The following is an 18,451-nucleotide window of genomic DNA, read 5'->3' as shown; positions in this document are numbered from 1 at the left end:
GCGTGTGTGCAGCTCAGTTCTGAGGTCATGAGATCGAACCTGTGGTTTTTAAACTGTGCACTTTATGTTAAGGGTGCATTCGCAATAATCGGAGCATGGCTTTAGGGCTAGGAACTTAGCTTGGCCTTTTGGCTGAGAGTAATTGACCCGGCTCCTAGGCTTTGTAGCGTATTATGAACTGACCGATAACGGATAATGGATAATGAATAACGCAGATAGAACAATAATCCTTAAAAAATCCCCCCCCGCCCCCACCTATGTGGAGTTTGGAGGTTCTCTCCGTGCTTACGTGGATTTCCTTCAGGCACTCCGGTTCGCTCCCACATTCCAATAACATGGATGTCAGGTCAATAGGCTGGTCCAAATTGTCCCTAGGTGTGAATAAACGGGTGCATTGTCTGTCCCTGTGTGCCCTGCGACTGGTTGGCAACTGCCCGAAGATAGCTGGGATGGGCTCCAGCACTCCCGCAACCCTACTGAGGATAAACGGTGCAGATAATGGATAGATGGATGGAAGTTCATAGTATATTCTGGGTGTAATATAGGTTATTAATTTTGTATTGAAGTTTTGCTGTAATTTGGGATTTGACTCTATTTTTAACCTGTATTTTCAAGTTTTACTATCTTTTTCTAATCTTTCTTATTCTAAAATAACAGAAATAGTACTAAAAATGAAGAAAAATATGTGCCCATGGAACTATTTTTTTTTTATAACATAAGAAAAAAAAATCGTAATAATACGCATAATTATTATTTTTACTTCATATTATTTATCTTATTATTTTAGTAGAAGAATTGTAAACATTGGTATTAAGCAAAATAGGTTAATACCTGTTTCGGTTGGTTGTTTATGCCACCCGTATGACATTAAAAAGCGATAGATTTTATCGCACACGGTAATTTTACAATATACAGATATCCGTCTCCAGAATATTGAAGACAAAAAAAACTGTGCTTCTTGAAAACTGGAAGTGGCAAACTTTTACCAAAACAGAAATCAAATGCAGTTGTTGAAGCAGTTATTTCAGGCACAAAGACATATAGTCTTGCTTCAAAATAAGGCAGTCAGACACTAATATCTTGGTCAGTCTGATGAGAAAGAACGGGCCTGCAACATTAGGAAACCAAAGTCAACTTTACAATGACCCAAGAACAGGCCAGGGACCATCAACAGTGGGGAAGGCTGTCCAGAGTTGCGTCCTCATTGGTGCCCCGACGACCCATGTGGTTAAGGTATCTGTGAACCGTTAACCATGAACAGTAATATAAGGGGAAAAGAGAAATTTTGTTGTTGTTTAAATGTGGGGTGCCAAGTTTGAGGTGCCCTTAAAAAGTTGAAAGTAGACTTTTTTTTTCTCTATTAAGTATGTGATAACAATGCCCGGTTGAATTCAAAGACCCTGTATATATTTTTATCCTGCGCACCTATCTGCTTTTATTATACTTTTATCATCGGTGTTCCAACCACAGAGTGCATAACGCTGTAGGAAAGGAGAAAAGTGACGCGTGTGTTCACGGTTTTCTTTTATTCTAGGATTCAAATGGTTAAAGTAAGAAAATGACTGTTTCAAATACAGTCCAAATGCCAACCACAAGTAACTTTCAGTTCAGAATTCAAGTCATGTCAAGTCAAGTCACATTTATTTATATAGCCCTTAATCACAAAAATGTCTCAAAGGACTGCACAGGATTACACCATCGCCTGATCTTAAACCAACATGCGGGCAAGGAAAAACTCAAAACCTCAGCGTGGGGAAAAAAGAAACCTAGAGAAGGGGCCTCACAAGTGGTAATCCCCCTTCCAGGATGATCAGGGTGGAATAGATTTAGCATTGAGGTACAGTACACAAACATAGCAAACATCAATAAAAGAGAACACTAGGTAACATGTTGAAGTTTGTCCGGAAATTGCATGACAGCAACGATGCCTCAAGCCCGCAAACCATTCCAAAAAGTCCATAACAGCAACGACGCAGCTTCCAATCTCTGCCGGCTGGACGATGCAGGCGTTGACATGCTTCAGGTCCGGACACTGGTCCGCTGACTCATCCCAAATCGTCCTTCTCCTTCATATCAACACCAGCCAGACAGTCGGAAAAAGATAGGACAATATAAAATATGAGGTGGGCATCAATCATAAGCTTTTGAATAGAAGTGTGTCTTGAGTCTAGATTTAAAAACTTCAACTGAGGTTGCAGATCTTATCTCCGGAGGCAGAGCATTCCATAGCACCGGGGCCTGGATGGAGAATGCTCTCGAGCCTGCAGACTTCTTGGCTCTCGGAGTCACAAGTAGACCGGCATTTTCAGAGCAGAGGCTCCGTGCAGGAATATAGGGGGAAATCAAATCAGAGAGATAAGAGGGTGGAAGTCCATGCAAACATTTGTATGTTAATAAGAGAACCTTAAAGTCACATCTTAAGTGGACTGGGAGCCAGTGCAGGTTGGCCAAAACAGGAGTAATATGCTCAAACTTTCTTGTCTTGGTCCAAAAGTCTTACTGCTGCATTCCGAACCAGCTGCAAACTTTTGATGCTAGACATCGGGAGACCAGAAAGCAATACATTACAGTAATCAAGCCGAGAAGTAATAAACGCATGAATTAGAACCTCTGCATCTGATTTGGACAGCTTCGAACGAATCTTCGCAATATTACGGAGGTGGTAGAAAGCTATTCTAGTAATATTTTTCACGTATGACTGAAACGACAGATTAGGATCAAATATAACACCTAGATTTTTGACCGAGTCACTATGGGTGTTGTTACATTTGTCTAGGTTCAGGGCAGTGTTTGAAATCAACTCACGACAATGAGCTGGACCAGTAATCAACATTTCATTTTTTTCTGGCTTAAGGCGCAAAAAAATTAGGTAGCATACATCATTGAATCTCAGTAAGGCAAGCCTCCAGATTTCTACAACTTAACTGTCCAGTTGTCTCCAGTGGCACATGCAGTTGAGTGTCATCTGCATAGCAATGGAAACTAATATTATGCTTGCGGATAATGTCATTAAGCGGAAGCATATGAATACTAAAAAGAAGGGGGCCAAGTAAGAGCCTTGTGGAATGCCACAGGGGACATTAGAGTGTTTAGAGGTCAGATTGCTGTAATTAACACATTGCACCCTGTTTGACTGGTAGGACCTAAACCACGAGAGTACAGTTCCTGAGATACCAATGCATTTTCGATTTTGCACCAACACGGGTAAATTCACAAACTGAACAATTTGCTACTGCCATGCAGACAGTAGCCACTTTTTTCGACTCTTGTCAAAAGATTTATGACATCCATGCTTAAATCTCGTTTGATGTAAATTGAGTGCTTTTTAAATACTTTTTATTGAACTTTGCATCATTCCAAACAAAATTGGCATGGAACGGCCAAACAACAGTACAAAGCCATTGAGTTCAATGGAACAGAAAATGCTGTTGAAATACCCGATGAAAAGAAACAAAATAAATAAAATATTACAAACAAAAATGTTATTTTGATGTGTTTGATTTAATACAAGGGTGAGATTCTTAAACATGTTACTTATCACTTGGACTTTGGGAATGTCTTTGGGAACTTAAATATTTAACAAAAAAAAAGCTGACAAAATTCCGAAAAATTGGTTTACATTTCTGGATATTTTTTTCTGCTGTACATAAAATAAGATTTGATGCATTTTCGTCGTTCTTGTTCTGTTTGATAATTGTTTTGATCTCAACCATGAGCGACGTTAAGTAGCCAATCCCCAATCTCTTCAAATGAGCCTTGCCTCCCTGCGCAAGCGCAGTACTAACATTCAAAACAGCTTCCGGACTCAGACTCACGCTGAGCATTCTTAAGGTGGCATCCCATAAACAATGAGCAGCTCTAATGTTTATTGTATCAAGTTATAGATAATATTTTGATCTTTCAAAAGTATAGTCATGTTTATATTTTAAAACAATTCAAAGCACGATTTTATTCAAAATGTGTGTCTCAACAATGTATACATTAGCAGGGACGTAACTGTACTCTACCTTAACAGACCTATTTCAGCTTCCATACATTTTTTTTAAGCTTGACGTCACACAGAACAGGCTTTTTTTCCCTTTAATGTTTCCGATGCATGAAACGAATATGGATTAATTTCCCTTTAAGTGTCTGATTTACAAACTACCCTTACTGCGGTGAACAACTGCAGACTCATCCTACATCATTTCTGGAGCGCAACGAACTGCAACTATAACCGCAACAAAGCTACCGGTAAAGAGTTATTATATTTCGTTATAATGTATTTTTGTTGCTACATTTTCCCGTGGATAATGAAAGGTCGGGATTTTAATAATTGATCATGTGTTGTCGCACAGCATTGTTTTTTTTCAAGTTGCCAATATTAGGATTAAATCGCAGATGACAGCTAAAGCATCGTAGACAGATGGACTTAAAATAAGATCGCAACCATCAATAGAGCATTTGTGTGTATAATGCACGTGACGCACGACAATAAATGGTGTTGGTTGTGACACTAGGAGAAAAACATTTCTATAGAAATGACATTTTGTTTATATAGCCTTTTGCGCCCTGGTTTTAATGGATTACGGAACATGAATGTGCAGCAAATTCTCTTCACGAGATGGTTGTAGGATTTTCCCTCCAATATGATTTGTCCCTTTTACAAATATGAAGCTTTGTTTATCCTCAGTATTTCATTTGATAAGAGCTGTGTGTTTAAATGGTGCTGCATTTTAATGCCATTATAAACCACAAATTTACATTTTCATAACCAACATTGTGGTAAAGAACTACGCTTACACACAGTGCTGTGAAGCTTGGTTGTTGGTCCGAGAGTCAAAACAAGATCGAAATCTAAGTGATATTATGTTTGACACCAAACACAATCATATTAATGATAATCTTAATAATAATCTGTCTGACAGTACCAATCAAATTATCCACTTTACTAGAGACATTTTTTGTTTTTTCCAGATCATTTTATTGAGTTTCATACTCTTCAATCTATGTCCCTGCCCTTGTGTAGGTTTCTGATCAGGGGATGCTGTATTAGTGGTCTGTGCAGGTCAGCCCTTCGAGACATTTTGTGATTAAGGGCTATACAATTAAAATTACTTGACTTGACATGTGAATATTTTTACACGGTTGAATAAAATTAATTATGCTACTTCCCTCTCTTATTCCTTTTTAGTGTAAATATTGTATTGTTTTGTACACTGCGTTATCAAGTTTGTGTTTTGGGCATTTACCAGCATTGATAACGATTTGCCCGTTCAGCCTGCAATTAATGATCAGACTCCTTTTGTCATAGCAGTCACCATGAGGCATGCAGCAGAGACAAAAAGAACAGTGATTGCTCTGGACACTTGTCATAACATCAACTGATGAACTAAGCTATTTGAGGTGGAAGACTGATGACAATGTGTATCTTAGACTGCAGTTTAAGAGGTAATGACAATCAATCTCTCAGTTGGCCAGATTGCGGCTGAGGCACGAGCCGGCGACTTCCCCACCTGGCACCATGATGGAGGGAAGCATGCAACTGCTGAACCGCGATGGCCACAGCATCTCGCACAACTCCAAGCGCCACTTCCACGACTCCTTCGTTTCCATGAACAGGATGCGACAGCGAGGGGTGCTGTGTGATATTGTGCTACACGTCTCCAACAAAGAGATCAAGGCGCACAAAGTGGTGCTGGCATCTTGCAGTCCTTATTTCCACGCCATGTTTACCAGTAAGTTTAGCACTTTGCACAACATCAGCACCGGGTTGATCTTTCTCTTTGTTATTTTTTCTTTGACTTCAATCATACAACATTATCAAAGATCAAAATTTATTGTAAAAAAATACAAGTGCAATAAACATCATGTCTGTTTCGCATCATTGTTTCCTAGCCTTTTGTCACAGGCACAGGTGGTCAGTGTCACTTTGTGTCCAACATTTTTCTCTCCAAAACAGATGCTTTTGCTGGTAAATAGCTCCAGACGTCCAACAAGCCTGATATGGTCTAACCCAGCCATAAGAGAGACAATTTGTTTATAGCATGTTGAATAAAAGAATGTAAAATGAGGAGTGAAAAAAACACTACTAATTTATTGTCCTTGTGGCATGTCTTTATGGACACAGCTCTACAGATGGTCACTTAGAAAGATCAGTGCCCCCTAAAATAAAAAAAACAAAAAACAACATACGTATCTGAGTCCCGATTCAAACCGGGTCAGTTTTCGCGACACCGGGCCTGATCCAACCGCAAGATCTGATCAGGACATTACTACTGAAAACTAAAGATGAGCCTTCAGACACTTGACACACTGAAAAAAAAAAGTTCTGGTTTAAAAAAATCTACTCAAATTATCGATTTTCTAAATATTTTCTTTTTCCACTATCAGATAATAGATAGACTAATTGTTTTTTTATTTGTCTTATTTTTCCAGATAGTAGGAAAAAATAATTATTAAAATAAAACAAGCAACATTTCTAATTTGATTTGGCCAGCAAAAAATACACTTAAAAACATACACTTAAATGTAATGCATGAAATGTGTTAAAATATGAAAATTCTGTAAAATCATTTAGTAAAATTTTGATTTTGGTCAATCTTAAAAATGTAAAATATTATATGTTCTTTGACTATGGAAGAGGTTTCAAATTCCTGCTTCATTTAGTTATTTCTTTTAACTAACACGGTGGCAATACGTTCAAAGTTAAATCAAGAGTGATTGCAATAAAATTATTATTATCATTGATGTTATGTTTCGGAGAAAACGGACTCCATTCACCTTTTTAAGGCCTTTGTCCTCTCTCTGCATGATGGAATAAGCTATGCAATGTAATGTATTAAGTATTTTTAAAATTTTAAATATTCTCATGAAGGTATTCAAAAGACTGCCACATATTTTGCAATTGAGCTTGACTTAATTGTGAGGTTTAGTCCATTGTGTCCCTTTACCATTGGCAGCCAACTGTCTCATGCTTTTTTGAGTTGTGTACACTAATTAAGTGTTATACAAAATGGATTTACGGTGACTGATAACAGCTGTTATTTCATACACTTGCACAGATGAGATGTCAGAGAGTCGCCAGACCCATGTGACGCTCCATGATATAGACCCCCAAGCACTGGAGCAGCTCATTCAGTATGCCTACACAGCGGAGATTGTGGTTGGGGAGGGTAACGTCCAGGTAAAACCGACGGACTGCATCATCAATCATTGCTGTGCTTCGGACACATCGAGGCACTGTCTTCCCACAGACGTTGCTTCCGGCAGCGAGCCTGCTGCAACTCAACGGGGTGCGGGATGCCTGCTGCAAGTTCCTCCTTAGCCAGCTGGACCCTTCCAACTGCTTGGGCATCCGAGGCTTTGCTGACACCCACTCTTGTAGTGAACTCCTCAAGTCGGCGCACAAGTATGTCTTGCAGCACTTTGTGGAGGTGTCCAAGACTGAGGAGTTTATGCTGCTGCCATTGAAACAGGTGGGTGCTGGTGCAGCAATGCATTATAATCAGCACTGTTCATTTTGCCCCTCCCACGCTTTTTAACTGCACAAAACATATCTAAGAGGAGAAAATAACGTGACCAAGAACATGAAAAAGTATGGGATCCTTAACATTTAGAAATAATACCCTATGTCTTCCTGAGCTGAATGAATCATTAACAGTCTCTATTAGTTGTTTCCCCCTGCCCAGCTGCAGTTGGCTATTTCATCTGTGATGTCAACTCAGCTGAGCAGTAAGTTATTCTGCTGAAAATGGTCATTTCCAGTCATTATTTTGAACTAAGACAAATATCTTCACAGTCTCTATGTCATTCAAATATATTCAAGCAGAATGCACTAACACAATACAAGTTTATCACACCATTTTTTTTCACTTTCCACTAATGATATATCCTTTTTTGAAGGTTTTAGTGCAAAAATGGGAACACCTTTGCTTAGATATTGTCGTTTTGCACATCTGTAAAACACACATTGCATCTTTTTATAATATCCAGATACAGGAATTAGTGTTGACAAAGGGCTGGTGCCCTCATCTGACTAGACAGCAGCTGTTCGTTGTGGCCCAACAAACCTACCCAGCCTCAGCTAAATCTGGGAACAGTGCCAGCCAGCCACTCAGACTGCAGCACTGAGGATACAAGAGTGCTAAATTACAGTAGTTTATTAGTAGTATTTTTTTAAAAAAAAAACCTTTGAGAAGGTGTGGTGGAAGCGTGCCGTTTTTCCAGGGCAGTGGGCAAGAGACACCCTGAGCCTAAACTGGTTGCCAGCCAGTCACAAGGCACTCAACGACAGTCAACTCACTCCCCCATTCACACCAAGTGACAATTTCGACTGGCCAATTTACCTGACGTTCATATTTTTAGAATGTGGGAGGCAAGTAGCACAGGCACAGGGTGAACCTGCAAACCATGCACAGGAAGGCTGTGGTAGCTGAACATGAACCTCGGACCTCCACACTCAGGGGCTCTGCGCTAACTACTCAGCTGCCGTGCCGCCCCATAGAGGAAACAACAAAAGTTAATAGCTCAATAAAACTTTTGTTAAAATGATCTCATTACAAAACATTTGGGCATTTGAAATGGTGACTTGTGTGCTAACTTTCCTATACAATGATTTTGAATTGATCTCGGTACAGTTGATGCTGTTACAGCAAAGTGTTTGTCAAACGACCAATTTACAGCACCTGGTATTTCCAGGCAGTCTCCCACCCAAGTACTAAACAGGCCCGACCCTGCTTAGCTTCCCAAGATCGGGCAATCTGAGGGTGGTATGGCCGTAAACAGGTTAGGTTTATTTAACATTGTACCGGTACTTTTTCCTTGTAGGTCCTCGATCTGATTTCCAGTGACACACTGAACGTACCATCTGAAGAAGAAGTGTACCGGGCTGTGTTGAGCTGGGTGAAACATGACATAGATGGACGTCGGCCACATGTGCCATGGGTTGGTGACATTTTGTTTCTCCTGGAATAATTTTGACCAGACTCCTGAAACTAAGTTAATTAAAACTACTGTCCTGTCAGCTGATGAAGTGCGTGCGGCTACCGCTGCTTAGGCGAGATTTCCTGATGAGCAATGTGGACACAGAGCTACTGGTGCGTCACCACTCCGAGTGCAAGGACTTGCTGATCGAAGCTCTCAAATATCACCTGATGCCTGAGCAGAGAGGCGTGCTGAGCAATAACAGGACACGGCCTCGCCGCTGCGAAGGCGCCAGTCCTGTGCTCTTTGCTGTTGGTTCGTGACATGGAAAATATCCAAATGAGGTTAAAATGACTAAAATAGTCATGTTTGAACTTTCCATGTTTGTGCATTTTTCCACCTTCATCCCAGGTGGGGGCAGCCTGTTTGCCATTCACGGAGATTGCGAAGCATATGATACCAGGACAGACCGCTGGCACATGGTGGCATCCATGTCCACACGGCGGGCCCGAGTGGGCGTAGCAGCCATTGGGAACAGACTATATGCTGTTGGCGGGTGAGTGATGACAGTGGTAAACAGACCCCCACTGTTACACCCTTCTTATTACTTAATTCTATGAGAATTTCATTGTCACAATTTGTTCAACCCATTTTGTAACAATGATAATAATGGTATACTCTATTCTATTGTGTCAAGAGAACTGTTGTCACCACACAACCGCGAGTCTATGCCCAACGACGGAAATTTTTATCAGCTGCTTTGTTTTTGGCAATTGCTCCTTTACAGTCTAATGCAAGGCTAAAAACTATTTACACTTAAAACAGTTGTAAATATCCAATAAATGTGGTTCAATGTCAAATCATTATGATGGTGATTTTTCAAAATATTTTTTATTTGGATATCAAAAGAGCATTTTGCAAATTGTTGCCATTTTATACATAAGCAAGACAAAACATAATAGCTTAAAGTCATTGTTGCCATACTTTTCTTTTACAAAAATGGTTACTTTGCTCAATTTTTCATTTAAAATGGTCTGCTGAAACCAACCCGTCTTCTCTTCCTAATAACTAACGAAGTGGAAAAAAAAACGTTTTGGTGTGACGATCAAAGAAGGTCTATTAATCTTTAATCTGGTAGCATCTGAAAGAACAATATTTTGTGATATGTTGGGTTTGCCTTTTGAAAAATGCAATGACAGAGTTCAGATCCATTTTCTCAAGTGACTTCAGTTTATGGTGTGCTCGAGTAAACTGCCTCATTTTGAGCGTGGTAGCGAAATACATAAAGACAATCATTCACACTAAAATTCAGGCTAATGTTTTTTTTTTAAATTGTCACTATTCTAGATTACATGTTTTTCAAATGTGAGAATATGAGCGCAAGTTGAGAAAAGCACAAAAACAATCATCATGAACAGATCTGAATAGGGTTTCAATAAATCCAAAACTTTCAAAAAGACCTCTGAATTACGGACATCCTCTCTTCCGAATGAAAAAAAAACTAAGGTTGTCCATTTGTCAGGTATGATGGCACCTCAGATCTGGCAACAGTGGAGTCATATGACCCCATCACTAACTCATGGCAGCCTGAGGTTTCCATGGGAACACGACGAAGCTGTCTGGGTGTGGCGGTCCTGCATGGTTTGTTGTATGCGGCTGGAGGTTATGACGGCGCTTCATGTCTCAATAGGTACACATCGACTGATAAAGTATGCAAACTGCTCCTTTTGTCTCAAGGTGTCTTTGCTTTTCTACAGTGCAGAGCGTTTTGACCCTTTGACCAGCACATGGACTTCAATTGCTGCCATGAGCACGCGCAGGAGATACGTTAGAGTCGCAACTCTTGGTAACAAAAGTTGTTTGAGATGATTTGTATTCCAAAAAAATACAAAACTGTTTATGTAAAAGAAAAAACAATCTTTTATTCATCCTCCAGATGGTAATTTGTATGCTGTTGGAGGTTACGACAGCTCCTCACATCTGGCAACAGTTGAGAAATATGATCCTCAGGTATACGTTTTGTTTTTACTGTTTTAATTTAGCTTGGTGAAAAAAATATTAATCAAGGACTGTTTCTCAATTGTTGACCAGAGCAACACATGGCTCCCCATCGCAAACATGATCAGTCGACGCAGCAGTGCTGGCGTGGCAGTCCTGGACGGCATGCTTTATGTAGCTGGAGGTAATGACGGCACCAGCTGCCTCAACTCCGTGGAAAGGTTCAACCCCAAGACCAACACGTGGGAGGGAGTGTCTCCTATGAACATCCGAAGGTATGTCTGCAGGAACCAACGACAGTAGCGAATAATGCTGATTTTTTTTTTTTGGGGGGGGGCGAATGCATTGTCGTAATCGTGCCAAGGTTTGAATGAGGATGCGTAGGGAATGTCTGTCTCTAAGTGCCCTGCGATTGACTTTTTCTTATCTCTCATGAAAGACCTGTTTGCAATAGATTACTTCACTATGGGTGTAAAGCCCTAGACAATTTAGCTGTTAAGGTTTCAGGACACACAACCTGCCTCCAGATTTCATTCCCATATTTTCCAACAGCTGCTCACTATTGTACAAGTGATGGGTTTAAGACGGGCTGTAATATTCAAATTTTATTCTTGAAATCGTAATTACTATTATTGATAAAAAGTAACATTGCCTGGTACAATTTGGGGATTTTCTTCTTCTACTTCAGTCTCCTTACATAAAGATGATCTCCCACTTGTTTTACGAGTCTGTTGTACTTGTACCATGAGACAAATATAGCTTGAGCAGACCTGCAAGGTTTTGAAATTGTTGCCGTGTTGGATTTGTGGACGTGTCAGCTAATTTGCTCACACCACTAAACGCAACACACAGACACACGCTCAAAAGACACTCTTTCGCCATTGCGTGAGTCATAGCGTGGTGGGAGCAAGTGGCGCACCATGAATAAACTATGACTGGAGAGCTTTTATTATCCAGTTGCTGTGAGGCTCAATTTACATTTTAAGTCATGTCACCCTATGCTGTTTTCTAATTTGTCTCTCAACTCAAACAAAGACCTTTAATCAAAATTGTATTTTTAATACAATAAGGATGAATCACAAAACTCTAAATATCTTCTATACTTATTAATTGGCTTGAATCAATATGAGTGGGTTTGCTTATTCATCTGAAACGATTATTCATCAGTCGTGTTTTATCATTGTTTTTATTAAAACAAATATAAATGTTTGAAGTGACTAGCTGGATATTCACCGATACGATACCATTTTACTCGCTTTAAAATATTGTACGTGCGCAATACAATGTTGTGGGCCTTACAATACACCCAAGTTTGTTTATAAAAATTTGCTGTCCAAACGACTTCCATCCAACAAAACGGCTACATACTATTATTATTATTTTTTTTTTTTAACTTTCCCTCACGGAACTGATTTCAGAAGCAAGCTTTGTATACATGAGAGAAGCTCGATGAGTGATTAGTGTTGCTGGGAATTCAACTGTTTCACCATTCAATGGTCATAGTTTTACCTATAACAATATGGTTATATTTAATGTTTTTCTTCGGAATTAAATTATTTTTCAGATTTTCCTTCAAATTATAAAACAGATTTTAGGACATAATATGTCAAAGTCAAAGGTCATGGTCCATTGACTTGACTTGACGTTCAGTCCCTGAGAAGGGTTTTGTTTGGCCAATGAGGTGATACTAATTCTTTATTGTAAGAATCGTTGTGTATTTGTTTTTACTGTTCTTCACTCCTCCTTGCACTTTATTGAATGATAGATAATTGTCATTATTATTTTCCATTAAGTTATTTTAGCCCACTCTTGCTAAAATGCAATGTTTAGGCTACTGATGTTGTTTGAATAATACCGGCTTCTTTAAATTAATGTTAATGTGATGGGGTATTTTTATACCAAGGACATTTGTTTCTCAGACTTGTTGAAAATTAAAGATTATTGACATAGCCATTAAGAAATATTTGGTTGTGTATATTGCTGTGTATTTGTTGTTTTTTGTCACAACCAAATGTTATTTAAATGAGGGTGTGGGTCAAACTGGCTGAGAGTCTCACCTTTTAGTTGATTCACGAGGGCACTGATCAACCACACTGTCTTTTTTTAACCAATTGGAGAAAAGCTCAGGCACCAGGGCTGTGTTTTTGTGACAAAATACACACCAACTAAACACAAGACAGAATACACGACAAACTACCGTAAATACTGTTATAAATGAATGACAAAATGCATAAATAAACAAATACATTGCATTTTTCATATATTTAAATATAACGTGGTTTCTTCTGTGTTAGTTTATTACACGCCATATAGTTGTAGGTATTTGTTGATTTATATATTTATTTCTACATGTGACTGTATTGGTCCTCCACTCATCAGAAAATATTGCTTTTTTATCTAATCAAATTGGACTATATTTTTAGACAGATAGATAGAAAAAGCTATCCATACCTACTTACCTACCTGCCTACCTACCTACGAGCATATTATTACACAATTGTAAAAATTAGTGGTATCAAATTAACCTAAATTACTCCATCCCTGGTCCTTGCAAACATTTAGGATACAGATGCTGCCCAACTTACGAACGAAATATGTTTTGGACGATCATTCGTAAGTTGAATTTGTTCATAAGTTTCTTCAGTGCTATATTTTGTATGTTTAAGTTTTATGTAAGTATGTTCAAGGCTGATATACCTCAATTGTATTGTACTAAAAAATAAGCATTTCATAAAATAATATGCTCTATAAAGAAAAAAAAAGTTAAGTTTAACTTACTTTTGGGAGATGCGCTTCAAGAGGTCCTCCTTTGTGGCAAAATGCGTCCGAAGAAAAGCGTTTCGACCATTTTCTCAACCGCATCAAGCTTACTTACGCCATTGCAATTTCAAAAGAAACGGCTCACCTCTTCTTTACACTTTACACCAAAAATATTGAATGGATACACGAGATATTAAACAATAGGAACATCAAAGTTCTTGGCGCGCTAGATACCGTACACGTACACTGTATGCTTACACACGAACTAGGAAGTAGAAGCCGGTTTTCTTCTTTGGGGTGGATTCTCTGTGACCTCTCACAGTGCCACACGCCCTTAGCAGCGGAAAAAGCACTACAGTAATGTCCTGTACTCGAAAAAAGGTGCACACAACACAAAATCTAACTATCCGCAATGTCCAGATATTTTTCGACATCCCGAAAAAACTTAGGGTATCTACTGTTTTACGTAAGTCAAATGGTTGTAACTAGGGGAGCTTCTGTTTTCTTTTCATGTTAGCTGTTGATTTTTGTCCATCACAGGAGTACACACGACTTAGTGGCAATGGATGGCTGGCTGTATGCCGTGGGAGGCAACGACGGCAGCTCCAGTCTGAACTCCATCGAGAAATACAACCCACGCAGCAACAAGTGGGTTGCGGCCTCCTGCATGTTTACGCGCCGCAGCAGCGTCGGTGTGGCCGTTCTGGAGCTGCTCAACTTTCCCCCGCCGTCCTCGCCAACCTTATCCGTCTCCTCCACGAGTCTTTGACACGGGGTGGTCGCTTGGCTGACCCCAGCTTCTGCTGCTGCGCCCCAGGCAGGCTCTGGGAAGAGGCGTAATTCCTCGGTCTAAGGGGAAGGTGGAGGTCAAAATGTAAAGAGCAGGAAGCAGAGGTAAGATCGAGCCTAAAAAAATTAAGCCTGACCGGACCCAAACCCGCAAGCAATTAAGCCCGACCCGGCCCGAGCCTGATGAATTGACTTGATTTGCAGGACCAGGTTCGAAGCAAACTTTTGTATTTTATTTGTGTGAGGACAGGGAGGAAGTAGAGGTGATTTATGATGACAAATTGAAGCCAGTCTTTAAATTAAACAAGACCGTAAGGTAAACCGGATTGTAAGCACCCCCAAATACAGTCCCCTGTTAAATATTTTCATTCTTAAACCGCTCGAATTGTACGACGTATGAAATTGAAACTTTCGTGTGTACGGGTATATTAATGCAATGCATTTTGAAGTGCCACTGATCAAAACCGCAAATAAATGCATGCACCCGAGTAGTGCCGGTGGGGGGTTTTGGGGTTTTTAAGGGTTATTGTTCTATCTTCGTTATTCATTATCCATTATCCGTTATCGGTCAGTTCATATTACGCTACAAAGCCTAGGAGCCGGGACACTTACTCTCAGCCAAAAGGCCAAGCTTAACTGACACTGTACAATTAGACTAGCAGTGATGTAGATGACATGTGAAATGGCATTAGAGCATATCCCCTTATCACACTATTCTTACTTACGGGGCTACAACACAGATGGCGTAGTACATTCTGAGAGGTTAACCAATCTCTCAACGTCTCTTATGTGTCAAAAATGTATTGATTTAAAATGTATGCATACCTAAAAGCGCTTGAATAGTATTTTGTTGAAAGACTTTTTCATTGGTGAAGAAGAGGAGGGACTTCTTAACCTAGAACCCAGAATGCACTATGCAAATCAGTGTACCGGCACCGTGAGTGAAAATAGTGTGATAAGATCAAATGCCTTGTCGTATGTCATCTGGACCGTGTTTATCGAAAAAAACAATCGTTGCCCATTCATTGCTAAAATACAGCAATACAGAAATTCCTCGGTTTTCGCCATTAATGGGGACCAAACCCAACCAATTAAAGTGAAATTTTCAAAGTAGCGTCAAATTTTCATTAAAGCCCCCATGGGTTAAACTTACCTCAAGATGACGTCATCACCAACTGAAAGTACGCGACTAAAACAAAATGACAACAATAGATGGAATAATGAATACACAAAACACACAATTGCTGTTGAGTTAATGGTCTTTATTGTCATAATAAAAAAGTGGAAGGAAGTGCGAGGGCTTCTTTCAGTGCAAGAAAGCGATTTAGAGAGCGGCTGGATAGCTTCAAATTTCTGGTTTTAAGGTGCACCTGTCAGTCCAGAAAATACGGTTCATCTTTTATACTTCTTCGCCTGCAATGGTTACATTAACCGAAAATTTTCCATCATTGGCGTTTTTTATTGACGGGAACCTTTAACGCAGTCCCATCATTTTGAAAATCGGGCCATAAACAACAGCATTAAGTATCTATAGCGGCACTTTTAGAGCGAGAGGCAGAGAACGACAGTGACTTGCGGATAATACATTTTCTTGAAAGGCAGCGAGCAAGAAACTTTCTTCAAACGTTATGATTGACATTTGAGGCCAGACCAGGGTCAAAATTTGGGTCTGACTCTGGCTTAAGATCTTACCTCTGGTAGGAAGGGGAGCACTGGGTGAATGAGGCCCCTGGCTGGGCATAATGGTACTTGGATTGGTTGTGAAGATTTTCATCAAAATATGAATGAAATAGGACGGATTAGACTGATCTACTGTCCCCAAGGGAGAGGACATTTCTTGGCTGGCTCTACTCTTGACATTTAAGTTTCTTTTGAATTGTATAAAAGTATTTCAAATGTTTGAAAAGCGTTTGCACAAAGCTCACTTATTTTGCCACAACCCTAAATTGTGGCGCTTGCGTTCTTATTATAATCGCTAGATAAAATTAGAATGTTGCTAATTGGCTGGTTCTAACAAATTGCATGGATATTTTACTACATCCGGCTGTGGCATCAACTCTTAAAGCTGGGGAGTCAAAATGAGGTAGTGCTGCTAATGTCGCGGTAGGTGGCAGTAACATGCAATGTTATTCTCCACCCTAACTTCGAGACCGCATGGATGCCTTTGCATTTACATAGGTTTGAAGAGAGAGACATATTTAAGTATTTATGAAAATGTTTAATAAAAAAAATAATACGCGTAATTGTATACTTTTAAGACACGGAAAGATATAAAATGCATATTTAAAGGTGTTTTAATATATATACACAGTACGATATATGCATATTTATTTGTGTGACATGTACAATGTCAGTGGCCTAAATTAGGTGTGAAAGGGGTTAGTGTGCTTGTGACTTGAGTTTTGAGCAGTTGTGTTTAGAATTATTCTTGTTTCTATGAGAAGTGGGCATTTGATTACTATCATTGGAAAAAGAGTACAATTAGCATTAAGATACATGCTAGTAAATCATAACAATATTTGTAATAGATCGCCCCTTTTACATTCTAGTGTCACATTGAGCGAAATAAGGTCCTGCCATGTTTTCTTTTTTTGTCATTATGACTAGAATTTTTTTTCATACATTTAGCATTCCGTCCTGGTAAAATAAACCCAACTTGTTTTCCTTACTGGTTCCAAGTATGGATGTGAATTGTGTATTATAATATAAAGCTAACATTTCTGCACAGTGATAAACACGCTTTGTCTTTTGGGAACTTAAATCATTGCAAAGAAATTGTAAAATCCCACATTATTATTGCAAACTTTTGTGAGGCATTGACCTTTTGTTCAAGGTTCTCAGTTTCTACCTCGTTCGAATCATCCTCTGCACATTAATAGAGAGGCCGTTAGTTTTTAGGTCCTAGGAGGAATGACCAAGGACCGCATTTGGCTTGTACAATAGATCAAGACGTTCTATAAAAATGAAGACGGTTTAATGAATTCATGTTGTTCAATGTGAAAGTGTCTGTAGCAACTTTACGTTTGTGCTTCTCTTGTTTGGTGAATGTTTATTTATTTGAACTTAATGTTTTTGAATTTTGCACTACAGTGAATGGAGCGATACAGAAAATGAAATAAAGATGTTCCAAATGGGATCTACTGCTGATTATATTATCACTTTTTACATAGTGTATTGCTGCACTGTTTACTAATAGCACATGTGCTAGCTCACATGTAGCGTCCCAACATGCTCTCCTTTCATTCCAAGCTATGTAGACAGCTGAGCGTTTTCACTTGAAACTTTCTGAAAGCACACCTCCAATGGCCAACTCGCCTGATCTAACAATTTTAAACCCCAAATCAATTTAAACAATTTTTATTTATACAGCACCTTACAGTATACAGTATAGTTACTGTAAGCCAGTTATCGGCGACTGCCAGGGACTGGTACCGGGTGGTTTTGCTATGGGGCCGCACAAAAAAAAATCTTGTTTTTTGCCTCTATCGTATTTATTAATGTATACAGGAATTTCTTCCCACCCAGTAAAAAAATACCTGAATTTTACCATAGAATATCAATATAATTAAGCAAGGATTGATCAGTCGCCAATTATTGTTGACCTTATTTGCTCAGCATTGAATGCAATGGAAATTGACAGTGAGAGCGCTGAATCCTAACTTCCTGGCCACTAGGACTGTAGGTGATAGAGGAATAGGTAATAGATTTTATCTCATCATCACACCATTTTTACTCACCCATGTTGTAAAATGTTGTAATAGAGTATTATGGGAAAGTGTTGAGCCAAAACAATGTTGTACAACGTGGTACTGTGATTAAGAATGGTGTGGTGATGAGATCAAACGTAATGCATTTTCCCATGTCATCTACAGTGCCGTGAAAAAGTATTTGCCCCTTTCCTGAATTCTGTGTTTTTTGCATATTTATCACTCACAAAGATTTCAGAACATCAAACCAATTTTAAAATTGTACAGACCACCTAAGGAAATTTAAAATGAAG

General features: G+C 39.2%; 1 protein-coding gene across 1 annotated transcript; it reads left to right on the top strand.

Annotated features, from left to right (window-relative positions):
- Positions 1–4,042: 4,042 nt before the first annotated feature.
- klhl17 (kelch-like family member 17) lies at positions 4,043–17,587 on the top strand. The gene is made up of 12 exons (XM_088331624.1): positions 4,043–4,233; positions 5,453–5,717; positions 7,044–7,165; positions 7,236–7,457; positions 8,809–8,925; positions 9,006–9,219; positions 9,316–9,460; positions 10,427–10,594; positions 10,662–10,750; positions 10,841–10,914; positions 10,996–11,177; positions 14,203–17,587. The coding sequence occupies exons 2-12, from the start codon at positions 5,504–5,506 to the stop codon at positions 14,429–14,431; spliced, it is 1,776 nt and encodes a 591-aa protein (XP_088187750.1). The 5' UTR covers positions 4,043–4,233; positions 5,453–5,503; the 3' UTR covers positions 14,432–17,587.
- Positions 17,588–18,451: the final 864 nt, after the last annotated feature.

Source organism: Urocampus carinirostris, chromosome 3 (genome assembly GCF_059441175.1).
Source record: "Urocampus carinirostris isolate Australia breed hairy pipefish chromosome 3, RoL_Ucar_1.0, whole genome shotgun sequence".
In the NCBI taxonomy this organism is placed as follows: domain Eukaryota; kingdom Metazoa; phylum Chordata; class Actinopteri; order Syngnathiformes; family Syngnathidae; genus Urocampus; species Urocampus carinirostris.
Note: the sequence above shows the minus strand (reverse complement) of the source record. Positions and strands in the feature narration are given on the sequence as shown.